At 44.4% G+C, this 16,215-nt stretch overlaps 2 protein-coding genes and 1 long non-coding RNA gene across 8 annotated transcripts in view; 1 reads left to right on the top strand and 2 right to left on the bottom strand.

Annotated features, from left to right (window-relative positions):
- Positions 1-1,723: 1,723 nt before the first annotated feature.
- Positions 1,724-8,529, bottom strand: TCF24 (transcription factor 24). 4 transcript variants are annotated; one of them, XM_063393036.1, is made up of 5 exons: positions 8,473-8,529; positions 7,426-7,504; positions 6,440-6,531; positions 5,139-5,548; positions 1,724-2,738 (listed from the first exon to the last, which is right to left on the bottom strand). In XM_063393036.1, exons 4-5 carry the CDS (start codon positions 5,520-5,522, stop codon positions 2,625-2,627), a joined length of 498 nt encoding a protein of 165 aa, XP_063249106.1. In that variant the 5' UTR covers positions 5,523-5,548; positions 6,440-6,531; positions 7,426-7,504; positions 8,473-8,529; the 3' UTR covers positions 1,724-2,624. The 4 variants fall into 4 exon arrangements, with proteins under 4 accessions (XP_063249106.1, XP_063249113.1, XP_063249130.1 ...); XM_063393043.1 differs by having other exon boundaries at positions 6,440-6,527; XM_063393060.1 differs by lacking the exon at positions 7,426-7,504 and having other exon boundaries at positions 6,440-6,527; positions 8,473-8,512.
- Positions 5,506-16,215, top strand: part of LOC134548360 (uncharacterized) — a 16,834-nt gene continuing 6,124 nt past the window's right edge. The window contains exons 1-2 of the long non-coding RNA XR_010079756.1: positions 5,506-5,623; positions 10,873-10,933. This is a non-coding gene — a long non-coding RNA (uncharacterized LOC134548360). The remainder of the gene's footprint in view (positions 5,624-10,872; positions 10,934-16,215) is intronic.
- Positions 12,740-16,215, bottom strand: part of PPP1R42 (protein phosphatase 1 regulatory subunit 42) — a 22,558-nt gene continuing 19,082 nt past the window's right edge. For all 3 annotated transcript variants that reach the window (XM_063393028.1, XM_063393012.1, XM_063393019.1), the window contains one exon: positions 12,740-14,129. In XM_063393028.1, coding sequence (XP_063249098.1) covers positions 14,091-14,129 — 39 coding nt within the window. In that variant the 3' untranslated portion in view covers positions 12,740-14,090. The remainder of the gene's footprint in view (positions 14,130-16,215) is intronic.

The following is a 16,215-nucleotide window of genomic DNA, read 5'->3' as shown; positions in this document are numbered from 1 at the left end:
GGGAGCGCGATCCGGGCCCGGGGTGTGAGGGGAGCGCGATCCGGGCCCGGGATGTGAGGGGAGCGCGATCCGGGCCCGGGGTGTGAGAGGAACGCGATCCGGGCCCGGGGTGTGAGGGGAGCGCGATCCGGGCCCGGGGTGTGAGGGGAGCGCGATCCGGGCCCGGGGTGTGAGGGGAGCGCGATCCGGGCCCGCCGCTGGAGTTGAGGCTAAGGGCGGCCGCGAGAACGGAGCTCTCCCCGCAGGGTCTGCCCGGGCCGCGCCTCTGCTGTGGCCGCGGCAAGTTCGCCTGTCCCAGCCCTCCGAGGGAAAAGCTGCGATGACAATGACTGAGGTTTGCCGAGATCTTTTAGGTTGCTCTGTGAAAAATGCCACCTTTTGACAGCAGTGTATAAACATTTCACAACTGTATCCCTAGGCGCGTGCATATTCCTAGTGCTAAATGCCAAACTCTTGTGTTTCAGTATACGAGGATATGAACTGTTCCTAGGAAATGTAGCACTGGAACCAAACATCAGGTTTGAAGCAAACAGTTTCAGAGGATCTGTTTTTATCCCGCTCTGTAAATTTCTAGAAGATAAAAACTCTTGCTCGAGTCGAAAGGAGTGTTAGTTGCCTGTTCGTGTCTTGGTTCTGGAAGGAAAGGCATAATTCTAATACAGAATAATCTGTCTCACGGAAAAAAAAAATATAAATCCCCACTCATAAATATGGGGAACTCTTCTTAACTGATAAACTGCTGTTGTAATTCTGCATGTTCTTACAGGCCTGTAATAATTCCATAAATTGCTGAAAAAGTCTTAGGGATATGGCTACAGTAAGTAGCTACAGTGCTTGCTGCTCCGATTCTCTGGCTGCCTGCAGAGCATTGTAAATATTTGTAAATACTGTTGTAAATACTGTCCGGGTTGTAGAGAGCTCCAGATTTTACCATACTTTTTTAACAAAAGTTGTTCTTGGTAACATTTTTGTTTTCCCTTTTTTTTTTCCCTAAATGTTATTTTAAAAATTAAAGTCTTCAGAAAGGAGACAACATCTATAAATTCAGAATATTACCATGTACAATGAGAAAGTGATACAGGTCTTGCAGCTCAGTGACAAAGAGTCTGAAATGTATTCTCTGTGCCATCCATTCATAGCTTTCCTTGGTTTTAACCCTTATTGCTAAAGCATTTTTCATACTTACACAATTAACTAGGTTGGAAAAGACTATTGATCACCTTTGACTGATCACCACCTTGTCAATTTGATCACGGTACTAAGTGGCACACCATGACTTGCCTTGAACAGCCCCAGGAATGGTGACTCCACCACCTGCAACTCCACCCTGGGCAGCCCATTCCAGTGCTTAACAGCCCTTTCTGGGAAGAAATTCTTCCTGATGGGAACCTCTGCTTCTTGTATAAGCAGTAGAACCTTTCAGTGATATTTACAGGAATTAGCCTTTTAAAAACAATTAGGAATATTTTTTTCCTGTCTTGAATACAGTCTCTTCCAGGTATATTACCTTGTTTAAAGCTCAGAATGCTGCAGGGGCAGTTGAGAACTCCAGATTTTACCACAATGTTTTTTTGAAAGTTGTTTTGGCTAATATTTTTGTTTTCCTAAATGTCATTTTTAAATTTGAACCATGAAGCATTCAGAAAGAAGACAGCATCTATAAATATAGAATATTATCATGTCCAATGAGAAACTGTTAACAGATTTTGCAACCCAAAGTATATAATATTCACAGAATAATATTTAATAAAACATTTACCTCAGCAATAACAAACCATATGAGAAGTACAGTGTTTTACAGAACAGATACAACAGATGACATTTGTGCATTTTGTTTCAGCCCTTCTTGCCTAAACACAGATGTTGAAGTGAACAAGTGTGCTACAAACCAGCCAACTCTTGGGGTTCACCTGCTCCACCATGTGACCCCCTGCAATGAGAGGAGTGAGGTGTGGTGAGGGGACACGTGGCTGTGCCGGACAGCAGACACAGGCTGAGCCCCTGGCAGGCAGCACAGTCCCGTGGGGGATACGAGCAGTGCCCGAATTCCAGCACTGTGCAGGAGGGACAGGTCTCAGTGCGTTTGTACTCCATGAACATGCAGCCACATTCCCAGCAACAGCTACAAACGGGTAGGGCTATGCGAGGGGTGGGGCCTGACCTGACAGCCGCGCTCAGGGGATTTCTGCCGTGGGCTTTAAGCACTGGAGAAAGTCTAGGTGAGATTACAGTTGCTATTTTTAGCCTCGCCCTTCTCACCCAAGCCTGTTTTGCCCTGTACTTGGCCATTAGCTCATCACTCCTGGTCTCTCTTCTCACAGCGCTTGTCCCAGAGGGCACAGGGGTATTTAGTTCTGCTGGCAGCTCTTTGCTGCTGCTGCTGGGATGGGTGCTGGCTTCAGCCACCACCTCCCACTCCCTCTCGTTCAGATCGCAGCAATGATGGAAACCAATGATGTGTCACATTAACTTAATGAGGTATTAATTACATTTAAGAATCAATTCCTTCTCCTCTACAAACAGCATTTCAGGAATTATAGTTTGTCTGTAGATACTGGTTTTTAACTTAAAAATATATATATAAGGTGTAATAAATAACCATTTTTTAAAAGCAAGAAGGGAGGTTAGATCTGTGAAGATGCTGATGTTTCCCCGTGGTTTGCACTGTCTCCTTGTGCCGAGTGGGTCAGAAACTGTCCCGTGGCTCCAATGTACAGCCTGGAACGCATGGGCCACTTCTGCAAGAGAGGAGACAAGCACAGCTCTGAGACACACTGAGACTTGGAGGGATCTTTGCCCTCCAAGTGCAGCTCTCAGCAAAGCTTCCATGGAATCACGGTACAATAAATAGGAACCTGGGGCTATCACCGCACAGTTCTTGCTTTGGCATTCGCTGGAAAATGTTTGGAGCTTGATAAGGAGCCTCAGCCTGGATAATTATAATTGCTTTGGTAATTAATCATGAAGCGCAGCTCCCAACTCCGCCATGCCCCAGCAGACAGGAGCAGGCCATGCTGACCAGTCAGCCTAGCTCAGTTTGTGTCGTAGATGTCCTGTGAGTAGAATAAAACAAAGAATTCTTTCTCAAGGCACCAGGGATGCACCTGCAGCTGCAGGGATTGCAGCCCTGTGTGCACACCTGTCCCTGCTGGCTGGGCCCCACAACACCACAGGGGCTGCTGATGAGGGCTGTAAGTCTAAGAGAATTTAATGTAATTGCACCTTGGCAGTCTTCAGCACTCTCAGCTTCTTGTTCTTGTCAGCTTCAGCTGTTTCAGATGACCCAATCCATCTTCACTCTCACTGATTACTGGAATCATCAGTTAGTGTTCTTTTCTTAGTGTTCAATATTTATTCTGGCACCTTGAGTTTCCTAACCCCAGCAGGGTACTCACTGCAAGCAGCCCTGTGGGGTGGGTGGCTGCAGCCAGGCACCCCGAACTTGGGAGGGAGCGTCCAGCTCTGTTTGCTGTGCCAAGTTCAGTATTGGAGAGGTGGATGCTTGAAGGGACAACTTGTCACACGCACTGTATGCAAAAATACCTGAAATGTAGCCTGCACATTGTTCCAAAAGAATGCAGGGTTTTTTTAAGACTCTTTTGGGAACAGACTGGCACCTTTCCTGTGGGCAAGGGGCACTTAATGATACTGCAGATAAATATCAGCTGTTCTGTTCAAAGACCTAATGCAGCAGAATATTCTCACTTAGAAACACTCTACAATCTCATTCAGTAATTTCATTTCAAGTGTGATGTTAGGAGTTTGTCACCAACAAACCATTCAAGTTTAAAGTCATTAACCATATTTTTCATTCATTGTACACACAACTGTACTTGGATATTTAACTTCCCTCACTATTGGCATTTCCTATGCTTACTCTATCAGTTTAGTTAAAGACTTTATTCTCTAAAGGTTGTCCCATATCCTGCATTTTAGGGTTTTTGAAGCACATACTAGGATTTGACTGTGACACATTCATCAGATATATTCATAAAAAAATAATTGCTTAAGTGAATCCAGTATTGCTCTCTTCCAGTAGCCTGGGAAATGGGCATCTGGATCATTTAACTGCTGCAATAACTATTCAAGAGTATTTTTCTGCCAGTAGTAGTTGGCAGCTGATAAAAAGTACCATAAGAGACCTGTGTGCTTTCACTCTGACTGAGGAAACTAACAGAAGCTATTTTGAACTTATTTTGGAATACATCACAGTATTTTTTACTTAAATTATAGCCATCTTCTGATTGATATAGAGGTTTTGCTTTCTTTATGAGTCTGCTAATCATTTAAATGGTCTCCGAAGCCTGCATTCACATCATGCTGTAAAATACAGCAACCAACATTGTGAACAAGGAACTCTCTGTGAATTAGGCACTTTTTAGAAATTAGAGATTACTTCACAAATTAATCTTAATTAAATCATTCTGAATTCAGACTCTTAAAATAAAAAAAAAGGAAAGAAAACACCCCAGTGCTCTAACTCACTCCGGTGAGCAGAGCCAAAGAAAACACCCTGCGGTGTCTGAGCCCCATCAGTCAGTGAGCGCTGCATTTGCAAACAGTTTCCAGCCCAGGAGCAGTTCCCCTTTCTCATCCCTTCTGCATCGCTGTGATTTTTTTGGACAAAGGGAAGAGCGTATACCAAGCAGAGAAATGCTTTCGAAAAGCTTTTTCATGGAAGTAATTAACACATGGCTGGTAATTAACTGGGCTGCCTGGGCAGCAGAAGCCGAGCAGGCCCAGCCGTGGCTGGATCCCCGCTGTGGGACGGTGTCACCTCTCCACACAGACCCCTCACAGCAGGCTCCAGTGGCTCTTTGGGGACCACCAAGGGTTCCACGCAAGAAGATGCAACTACTCCTGTGCTGCTAACCTTCACTTCCAAAACCAGGTCCCACCAGCTTTGGATCTACAGTAGATTTGATATTTTGGTGCAAAGTCCCCGAAACTGGAGGAACAAAGCTCCAAGATACGGAAATCAGACCCCTAAGACCTAGGCACAGCAGTTAGTCCGGGCAGAATTTCCATGTAATACCTCTAGGCAAGGTACAGGAGCTTGAAATCTTTAGTTTGAGTTACGTATCTAAGGGCAGGGTACTCACTGACAGAAGGTGGTAGCTGCTCCTCAGCTCTCCTACCTTGACAGGGTGGAGGTATCCCTCCCCACGGAGGGTGCCCAGGCCCTCTCCCGGTGACTCCTCCTCGTCCTGCAGGCTGCGGGTGAGGTGTGCGATGTAGGTGGTGGCCAGGAGGAGCACATCCAGCTTGGAGAGCTTGGTGTCGGGCGGCACCGAGGGCAGGGTCTTCTGCAGCTCCAGGAAGGCGTGGCGCAGGGTCTGCACCCGGCTGCGCTCCCGGGCCGCGTTGGCGGCGGCGGGGCGGCCCGGAGCGGCCCCGGCCCGCGGCGCGGCCGCCAGGGGCAGGCAGGGGCTGCTGCCGGCACGGGAAGGCCCCAGGGCATCGGGCTCCGCGCCCGCGCTGGAGATCTCCTCGCTGCTCTCTGCTAGGTGTCCACAGTCCATCGGTGACGTCCCCGGCGGGGAGAGTCCTGCAAGCAACAAGAGCATCTCCACAGTAAGATGCTGCGGGGAGCTGGCGCCAGCACGTCCTGAAAGCAAGGAAGGTCAGAAATGCCGGCACTGCCTGTGCTAGGGAAAGCTAGAATGCAGCTGTGTGAGCCACTTTTCGTTTGCCGCTTATAAATTCAGCATCACACACGGGTACAGAACAGAAGTTAAAAACTTTGCAATGATCACTATTTGATTTTTTTGACAGTATTACACAGAAAAAAATTTTCGAGTCACTCATAGCCCAGAGATGACTTCTGAGAAAACCCAACAGGCACCACCACAGCGGTTTCCATTTACAACCAACTAAAAGTTAGGCTAAAGGCAATTTTTAAAACAAATTTTCTCTATGATTTGGAATGTGGAACTGTTAGTATATTTTCTATTTTGGATGCAATCATTTTATGAACAGTCTTATATGTGATCAGTGCACCATGGACTATGGAAAGAATAAAACATTTTCAAATGCATCTGTAAGTGAAGCCACAGAGCATGGACTCAGTTTCTGAAGGGCAAAACTTGGCCCATAATTTTAAAGGATCAGGAACTGACTTCTCCTATCTTCCCACCTGTAACCTTACTAAAAAAAATTGCATGCTTATCTTTTCTCATCTACATTGTCAAATTGCAAAAGAATTTTGTGAGATTTTTGGTCATTGGGGAGCAAAAGAACCTTTCAAAAACATCAAAAAAATTATTTTGGGAAAAGCTGAAAACACTGACCACAATGTCTTTCCCCTGCTTTTTATAAAGCTTGTCAGTCAGCTCTGCCTGTAATACAACTCACAGTCCTTTAATTCATTCAGTTCCACAGAAAAATGCAATTTGGTCAGTATTTCTCAAAGTGCAGCACTTCTTAGCTGCAGTAATACCTGATCCTGTTGTCCTCAGCCAAGCAGCCCTTGTGGGTGTCCCAGATCCTGGCTTTCACGTGTTAGGAGTATCTGTTCCTGTGACAGCCTGGCTAGACAAGGGCAGAACACGTTATTAAACCTTTTAATTTTATTCAAATACTGCATAATTAAACATTCAAATAGCATTGATGCACATTTAAACCACACATTGAAGTCAGAGATTTCTATCGAAGAAAAGGAGAGGTTTCTAAATAATCCTTTCTGCAATGCTATAATTTGATGGTATTTAGAAGATATTTTAATTGTTATTATTTCGTGTGATTAATTGTGATTAATTTGCTATTAATGTGGCTCACAGAGTTTTAGCATGTAATGTTCTCTTCAGCAGCAGAACAGGTTAGGCTGAAATTATTTCTGAAATGTTCTGTGCACATTATAACTCTAAACCAAAGGAAAGAAAATCTCAGTATTCTTTTTTATTGTGATATTTATGATCAGTGTAAAATAAACCTTACATTAAGACTTCATGAGCTTGTCTTGAGTGAGGGCTGAAAAATAGTCCTTACATTGGCTATTGCCTCTAACTTAAAAAAAAAGTCCTATGTGCTTTTTTCTTGGTGTTTGCTCATTGTGTTACGGCATAGTCAGATCTGGATGCATTTTAGTTTTTAAAAAATCTTCATTGTGGAGATGATATCAAGATAATATTTAAGATAATCATGAAAACTGGCAGAAGAATCGAATAGTTTATATTTAGCAGCAGAATTTCTCACCATCATCCCATCAAAATCCCACTGGTAGGGGGAAGTTTTCCCCAGTCACTGGAGAAATCTGGATTACCCAAGGATACAGACAGACTGGGTTAGTAAAAATACCTGCACCTCTACTGAGATACAGGACTAGGGCTGATTTACACACGGTTTTGATTTTGCTGTGCTAGTGTATAACCACATTTAGAACTGGAATAGCTTCGAGTGACATACAGTACATAGTAATGCACGTACCTAAAAACCTCATCTCCTTGGGTCCCCTTAGAGTTTCTGGTTTAGGAGCTTCACATCTATATGAGATAAAATCCTGGGTCTGTGGGGAAAAATGTAAAAAATGGCAGCTGTGGAAGTGAGAGATTTCACTCAGAATTTAATTCCTCCACTGTCAGACTTCCAGTCAAACACAAACAGCAAATGGCCTGGAAAAATCTGCTACACAAAACAAAGGATTTGCTGTAGGTGTGCACATATGTGTAGCCAAACCGTGGTGGTTCCTGGATCCGCACACAGGCAGCACCAGCATCACTTCTGTGGCACACTGGGACTGGGAAGCATCACCCTTCTCCCCGGAGTAATCATGACACCCATTCCAGGTGCTTCAAACCCAGGTGTTGCCCAAACCTGATGGTCCAAAAAATGCTGCTAAAAACTGAATTAAAAGCCTCTGGGCAACAGTCATTTCCCTTTTAAATTTTTACAGAAAAGAGGTTTGGTTTTTAAAATAATCACAGTAATTTTTGCAAGCACCCACTTGCCACCCGGTATGCTGAGAGAGTTGCAAAAACAGCTGTGAAAGTAAATTGAAGTATTTATGTTGTTTCTAAAGCACTTCTAGTGCAGATGCATTTCTGTTTTTACATATCACTACAAAGACGTGATTGGTTTGACATCTTTTACGAAAAAAAACCCGCACAATATTTATTTTAGTCTTATATTCTGTGTGAATGAAACGGCGATGAAGGCGACCTGCCCACACAGACAAGGAAAAGATGGAAAACGCCAGAGCAGAGCACACAAACTCAAAACAAACAGGTGGAAACCTTAGATAAACTTTTCCGTTGCTCCTTAGGGGGCAAAAGACAGTGAACCTGAATTATTTCGCATCGGCTTTAAAAAGACCTTGCCCTCTGTATAACTCCGGTAACAGGCAACGAAAACCCTTTCCCCGGAGCAAAGGAATAGGAACTTGCCTGTCGGTGTGCGGCAGCAGCACCGGCGTTCACGGCCCGGCTGTCCGGGACCCGGCAGGACCCCGCGGTGCCCAGCCGGGGATGAACTTACCGCTCCCGTCCGCTGCCGAGGTTCCAGCCCGGCCGGCCCCGGTGTTTATAAGCCGTCGAGACCGGTGGGTGCGGCGGGGCTGTGTCGCACCTGCCCTCCGGGCTCCCCCTCCAGCCTGGGCGACAGCGACCGCCCCTCCCCGGGCGGCTGGGTCATCAATCACGGAGCTGTCGGGGCGGCATCGCCTCACGCTCCCCTCGACCCCCGCCCTCCCGCGCGCCCGGCCCCGGGTCCGTGCGGGTCCCGCCGCCCCGCGCCGCCGCTCGCCCCGCTCTCGCTGTTTTTCTTAGGATAAAGTAACGGGTTTGCTGGAGGAGTGAAATTTAATCGCTGGGCTGGGAGCTGAGGCCATGCCCTGGTAAAAGCCAGCCCTTTCTCCTCGCTCCGCCGCCGCATCTCCGGCTCGCGGATGGCCCGGCCGGAGCGGGTTCCACCGGGCGAGGCTCCGTCCCGCAGCCGCGGGGGGAGCGGGTCGTGGCCGCCCGGGCAGCGCTCCGGGAGACCGACCCACACGGGATGAGGCGAGCCCGGGCGGGCAGAGAGGGGATTTAACAGGGAACGGGGAGCGATTTAAAGTCAGTAACGCTAATGAGAAGGGACAGTCAAAATAAATACCGGGGTATGGAATTAGCCCAGAATAACATTTTGAACGAAGCCCGATTATGCGATAAGAGAGACACAATAAATCAAGCTTCGGGAGCAGTGGAAAAACAAAGTCTGAGCGATTCGTTACCAGGTTTGCAGCCAAGAAAATTAAGGACTTAAATTTTAGCGATAATTGGAAGTCTCGGGAAGGGACGAGCCCGGTGAGGACCCGGCAGGGCGGGAGGGGTGCAGAAGGAGCCGGACACCTGCCTTCAGCCCCGGCCCGGCCCGGCAGCACCGCGGAGCGCAGCCGCCAGCGCGACCCAGCCAAACTCTGCGTCCCGAGAATTCCACCAGCGCCGCGCTGGGGGGGCGGGCGGGGCTGCCCGCGGCCGGGACCGGGACCGGGACCCTGCCCCGCCCGGCCCCGCCGAGGCCCCGCCGCGCTTCCTGCCCTCGGGCCGGCATCCACAGCCCCGAGGAGCCGCCTCCACCGGGCCGGAGACGGCTGGATGGCAAAGAATGCTGTCGGGCTGCTCTACAGGTTCTGAATTTAAGCACTAAATTCTACGTTAGGTCCTTAAATTAATCTGTAAATTTAAGTACTGAAACTGTGCTTCAACGTTTACCTTTGCCTGGTGCTGGCAGCCTCGGTGGGGCTTTCCCTTGAGCCATCAGGAGTTACTCTGACAAGAACTACTCTTGTCAGTATGTACACGGCCGCGATGATGCGCTTCACCAGCACCACAGATCATCCTTTGGCCTCCAGGGTGCAAAAGAATGAAGACATTGGTTCTGGTTCTCTGAAGGACAGTGGAGGAGCCTCCAAGCAGCCCTGCTAAGCCATGGGTTTTTTGGCCCCAAGGTTTCCAGGGCTGCCTCCAGCCCAAGTGAGCATTGCTGAATCCTTTCTGCAGTCAAAACCTCTTTAAAAAATGCACTCGACAGACATCCCTCTGCTCAGTCAGCCTCTGGGGCTCAACCAAACAGTTCTTGAACATATCCTTAAACTTGTACTGAAAACTCTGTGGCGTGATGTGGAAGAACTGATCCCGGACTCCCTGGGGAGCAGGGACACTTGCCTTCCAGCCTCAGTTCCACTGGGGCTCCTCTATCGTCCTGTAAGTGCCAAACGCACTGAGACCAGCACACAAGCCTGGGGATCGGCTCTCCCACACCCCAAGGAGGTTTCTAGGTCTGCTACCCACCTGAAAAATGCCTTCTCCTCACCAGGCTGTATCTCAGTCACTGACACAGAACTTAAAGCAGGTGTCCCAACACCCTGAGACTTCCCAGCCACCCTAAATTAGCAGGTTGCGAGTGCTGTGCTCTGCTCTGATTGGATTAATGTATTTCTTTGGAGTCTTCCACTGTACACAGAGTTCTGCCTCAGTGCAGGAAATCCAATGGAAGGAGCTGGAAGAGAAGTGGTGGTGGAACTCCCATTGCCATCTTTAGACAACACCAAATCCACCTTACTGCAGAGTGTGATTAGGGAGATTGCACGGTAAGAAACTGAGCAGTATTTGGAGACACCACTCTGGCTGTTAGCCTTATTGCCAAAAAAGGGGTGCTTTAAGCATATTTTAAAACCCCAAAGAGATAGAAATGTAGAAATAGTTGTTCTTTGCTCAGCCAAGAGTGCTCCCATCAGATGACACCTCCTTTGCTAGAAGCACGAAGACATCCAGTGATTATTTTCTTGTATCAACGCACTATTTAATCTAAAGCTGTAACAAATGGCTGCAGCTGTTTCTTCTTCTTCTTTCCCAGACAAATGACTGAGAATTACTTTTTCTGCCTTACCTTCCACAGTATATATCAAATCTGAGAAATGCCAGAGTCACAGAAGAGCCAGATTTCCAGTGTGATTTAGGTAAGAAGAAGTTCTACCCGAGATAGAATGAAGTTTTTCCAGGTACACTCTGCTCCCTTTATGTCAAATTAGTTTCTGGTTTTATGGCTACAATTCAGCATGAACATTCAGGCTATTTCTTTCCAATTTGTTCATTTTCTCCCATTCCCTATTCTGTATAAGGGTTTCTCAAGTGTGGGTGTGGTGCAGCAGTTATTGGTGCTTCTGACAGAGCCTAGCAGGAACATTGCTTGTCTGAGCAGCACAGCTCCGGCAGGGAGCCACACACAGATCGGATCTGGCCAGGTCCCACAGGTTCCAGCTGCAGCCTGGGAGCAAATCAAAGGCGGGACACAGCCACAGGAGAATAAAAATAAGTTGCACTTCACAACTTTTGCTTCTTGGGGAAATCTCAGCAAAATGGATTCCAAATCCAAACAAATATTTTGAAGATTTCCAATGGAATACTTTTTCCTCCCTTTTTCAAATGCCATCTTGACAGTGTACTGTAGAATTATAATATAGTCCAGTTATGTTAAATATGCTGTATTACAGTGTATCTATATACTTTTTATAGAATTTCTCAGTAGTATTAGTTTAAAAATATATTTAAAATGTGTATCAGAAGGGCTCCATTCGGGAGGGAGGTGTTAGACTATGCTATCAAGACTTTTCTAGGCATTTGCCTTAGCTAGACAAGAGTTGCTTGGCTGTGGGATTCTCTGTGTGAAACTCCATGGCACATGTTTTATTTGGATTCATTCAGGCCTTCAATGTTTTATTTATTGTACAAGAAAGTATGATAGATAAAACATTGAAGACCTGAATTAATTACTGTTAATTATGTTTAATCCAGAAATACCCATAACCTATGAAAAATAAGCCATGCTCTAGGTGGCTTACATAGCAAAACCCACATTAAGAAAGACTAACAATCCATTCAATAGTTTTAAATGGGTGTGTGTAAGGCAGAGGGAAGTGTAAGATGCAAAGATAACATGACACAGAGATCAGGAGGTGAGTTCCTAGTGTGCTGCATTGAGTCAGCAATCAGCAACTGACACTGTGAACATGCCCACCAAGACTATTGACATTCTTCTTTGGAAATTGCCTAAAGAATGAACTTTTTTTTAATGTATGCTTTTCAGTCTTTCTTGACCTGAATATCATTGATGACTACAGCTAGATCAAGAAGTACTGTGCCCAGTCAGTACAGATTTCAGTGAGGGATGAAGAGCTACACATTTGAGCTTTGTGTTTGGAATGTTCTGATTTTAAAGTCAAATGACTCACCAGCTTTTTATGCTGCTTTGGGCTGGGGTACAGTTAATTTTCTTCACAGTGGCTGTATTTTGGATTTGTGCTGAACACAGGGTTGCTAATATAGAGATGTTTTTGTTATTGCTGAGCAGTGCTAACACAGAGACGAGGCCTTTTCTGCTTTTCATACTGCCATGCTGGTGAGGAGACTGGGGACATAGGAACTAACAATTTGGAACTTGGGACAGGTGACCCCAACTGACCAAAGTAATATTCCATACTATATGACATCATGCTCAGTATCTGAAGTAGGGGAAGCAGGAGGAAGCAGAGGGATGTTTGGAATTTGCCTTCCCAAGTAACCATAGCACGTGATGAGCCCCTGGTTTTCTGGCAATGGCTGAACACCTGCCTGCCCATGAGAAGTGGTGACTAAATTCCTTGGTTTGCTCCTGCTTGCATATGTGGCTTTTGCTTTCCCTATTAAAATGTCCTCATATCAACCCGTGAGTTTTGCAGCTTCTACCCTTCCAATTCTTTTCCCAGTCCCCACGGGAGCGGCTGCGTGGGGCTTGGCTGCTGGCTGGGCTTAAACCACGACACTTTAACAGAAGCATTGGCATCTCAGCGTTACAGTACCCCTCATTTACTGCCTTAGCTTGGGAAATTTTGGGTTTTATAATGAAGATGAAGATCTTGTTATTCAAGGGGAGAATACATGCAGGAGTTAAATGTATTTTAATCATCTATACCAAATTATCTTTATAAATGTTAACAAAATACACAAAACATTGCATGCAAAAAGACAGATCCTGATTTCCTTATTCAGGAAAAATTCCTTTCTTATTTCAGAGAGGGCCGCATGCACAAGATGCTGACCTGCCATTCACACAGAGAAACTGCATTAGGAAAGTTTTTTTCCCAGGGGCAATTTGTAATCTGGGCTTTCCTTTCCTTACCTGTAGGATAGGAATTTTCCTATATCAGAAGTCTCAAGCATCTATTTAATTACTAAAACTAGTGCAAAGCAACCAAACCAATAGAATTTGAAGTTACATTAATGAATGAAACTCCCAATCAAAAAATTAATCAGCACAGACATCATTAATCTTCTTGTGCCTTCTTTGCTAACTGTACCACATTATTCACCAGAACTTGGAAATATCCAAGTGATGGAAATTATCTTTCAGGACTACAGATCTTCTCAAAAATCATGAGCTAATAGCTTCTTTCTGCTTGAAAGGAGGTTGTAGACTGCTGGGGGCTGTTTTTTTCTCTGAAGTAACAAGTGACAGGACAAGAGGAAATGGGCTAAAGTTGCACCAGGGAAAGTTTAGACTGGGTGTTGAGAAAAAATCCTTTGTTGGAAGGTTGGTCAAGTATTGGAATAGGCTGTCCAGGGAAATGATGGAATCACCATCCTGGAAAGTGTTAAAAAATGTGTAGATGTAGTGTTTGGGCACATCGTTTAGTGGTGAATCTGGCAGTGTCAGGTTTACAGTTGGACTGCATGATCTTAGAGGTCTTTTTCAACCTTAATGACTCCGTGACCCTACTGTGAGCACGCCTCTGCACAATTGCTGAGTATCACACAGGGAAAGAAGCAGCTACTAGGTCAGGCACTGGCTAAAACCAGTTCAAGTACTGGGCAAACAGTTTAGCCTAGCATGTGCTGATGTTTTAACATGCTTTTGAGACAAAGCATTGCTTGCAAATAAATAGAAAGTCCCCTTATTTTTCTGAATGTTCTTAGAAGTGCTAAGTTCAATGGACTTAGTTTTGTCTGGTTTTGAGATTGAAAAGACACAGATAACATATCCAAAGAGAAACCAGTATCTTTCTTTGTAAGCTTTGAGGAAGAAAAAGAACATCAATAACGGCCAGATCTTCACATCCTGTAGCTTCTGGCTTTTAGAATTCAAACTACTTCTGACGTTACTTCAGATTTCTCCTCAACCTACATCAGAGAGATCAGAGGAGACAGGTGAGATCTTCATATCACAACCACACCAAAGCACCTATTGCTCCCATGGTCATTAACACTTCCTTGGAGCACTCAACATTGCTGCAAAAATTATAAGCAGTGTTATCAAATGCTGTTGATGAGGAAAAAAAAGATCTTTAACTATTGCAAGATTATTGGTCGTTGCAGTGAAAGCCCTTTTGTTTTTCTTCCCAGTGCCACACCTAGAACCAGAATATTATGAATTACAGAATCTGTCTATTTGGGGTATTGTACATTCCTCCATTACAAAAATGACTTTTTCCATGGACAAAAATGGTGTTAACATTTTTTTCCTACATAAATGTGTTTCAAATACTTTTAATTTTCAAGTCGCATAAGGACAAAATCTTATTCATATTCAAAACAATTTCTCATATAAATGAAATCAGGTAAGATTCAGTCTTTTATTCCAAAACATTTTCCTACAAACTATGTGTAACTGAATATACCCAACTTTACTGGACATGTAATCAGTGATTACTATGGCAGTCTAACATATAAACTCTCCAAGAAAGGAAGAGCTTATTGATTCAAAACTCTTTTTGATTTAAAGTATTAGTCTGTTACATGGATCATTTTGCAGCTGGCTTGGATTTATCTTGGTTTTGATGCAGCAATTAATTCTGCTCAGAATTAAGAGAATAGAAAGATGTAGTCAGTCATTTCTGTGGTCTCTGGTTACAGTGTTGTTTGATTGAACAGGTAAGGTTCAAATACAACTTTTTTAACAGTGAATTCCTAGAATTCTTCAAGGCCAAGTGACTTAAAATAAATTGTCACTTTTTTTTCCTAGCAAAGTAAAGAGTATTGTTTCCAGTTACAATATATAGCATTTATAATTTTGTGACTGTAAATAATCAGGTTCACATAATTAATCATTTGCCTCAGAGCTCTGTTAGTCAGGATAGCTACTTTGCACACCACACTGAGATAAAAACTCATAAGCAAAACAGGGAAGGGAGCCTTTCAGTTGCACTTACTTTTAGCAGTTACACTCTGAATACAATCACATTCTATCCCATATTAACAGATCACATCTGAATCCTCATTCTGAAAAATCAATGGGCACATCTTGAACACTGAGAGTTTTCTGGCTATTTTTTTCCCTTATCTATCTCTGAACTTTTGAACTGTATGGCTTTTAAAGATGTATCTCACAGGCAGTGCTGGGTACTGTTTTATATCTGCATATATAAAGAAATAACACAGCATTAAATTAACTTACACCTGGCACTGGTTTTAATATGATATTTAAGAAAAAAATAGGATATTTTTCCATTGGCTATGGATTCAAAGTTCAATATGAACTTTAGATCAGTAACTCCAACATTGTGTGTTTGCATATATTTTGATTATGGTAAGAGCATTACCAAGGGGAGGTATTTCAGCAGTGATGTCTATTTTTTTTCCTTTTGGTACTTCTAACACATCAACAGTACTGTGGAAGCTCTAAAAGCATTGGAGTCTTTACTGGTAAGACCTGGCCTCACACCTCTTAGGTCCTAGGACAAGTTTTTGGTGGGGAGAAATTCTACCAAGAGTAGATGATGACTGATTTAGGAACCACTAAGGTAAATCTGACATATCCAAGTCTTTGGAAGTGGATGGGATACATCCCAAGGTGCTGCAAGTGAATTTGAGGAGGTAGAGCTGCTACTAAGGAATTCGTGGTTGCAGTGCTGTCCCCCAAAATGTAGTAGCTCATCTTGCTAGATGAGGGCACAGTGACTGTTTTCACCTCAGGTTTCTTAAAGCAGCTGCTTTCAGCTTTTCAGAGAGGGGAATGTGCCTGCACAATGTGTGACCGGATACAGGAAGGCAAATATTGAGAGAGTGTTTATATCATTGCAGTAAATTAGATTACTGGAACTGACTTCAACAGAATTATACTGAAATTACAGAATTTATTTATGTATTCTTATTCAAACAGCAGTCTTTATTTTAACCTCAAATTATTTTTTCAAACTCCCATTCAGTTATGTATTTCAAAAACCTAAACACACAGCATTACTTCTTTGTTTGTTAATTAGATCCATAT

This window comes from Prinia subflava, chromosome 1 (assembly GCF_021018805.1).
Source record: "Prinia subflava isolate CZ2003 ecotype Zambia chromosome 1, Cam_Psub_1.2, whole genome shotgun sequence".
Lineage (NCBI taxonomy): Eukaryota > Metazoa > Chordata > Aves > Passeriformes > Cisticolidae > Prinia > Prinia subflava.
Note: the sequence above shows the minus strand (reverse complement) of the source record. Positions and strands in the feature narration are given on the sequence as shown.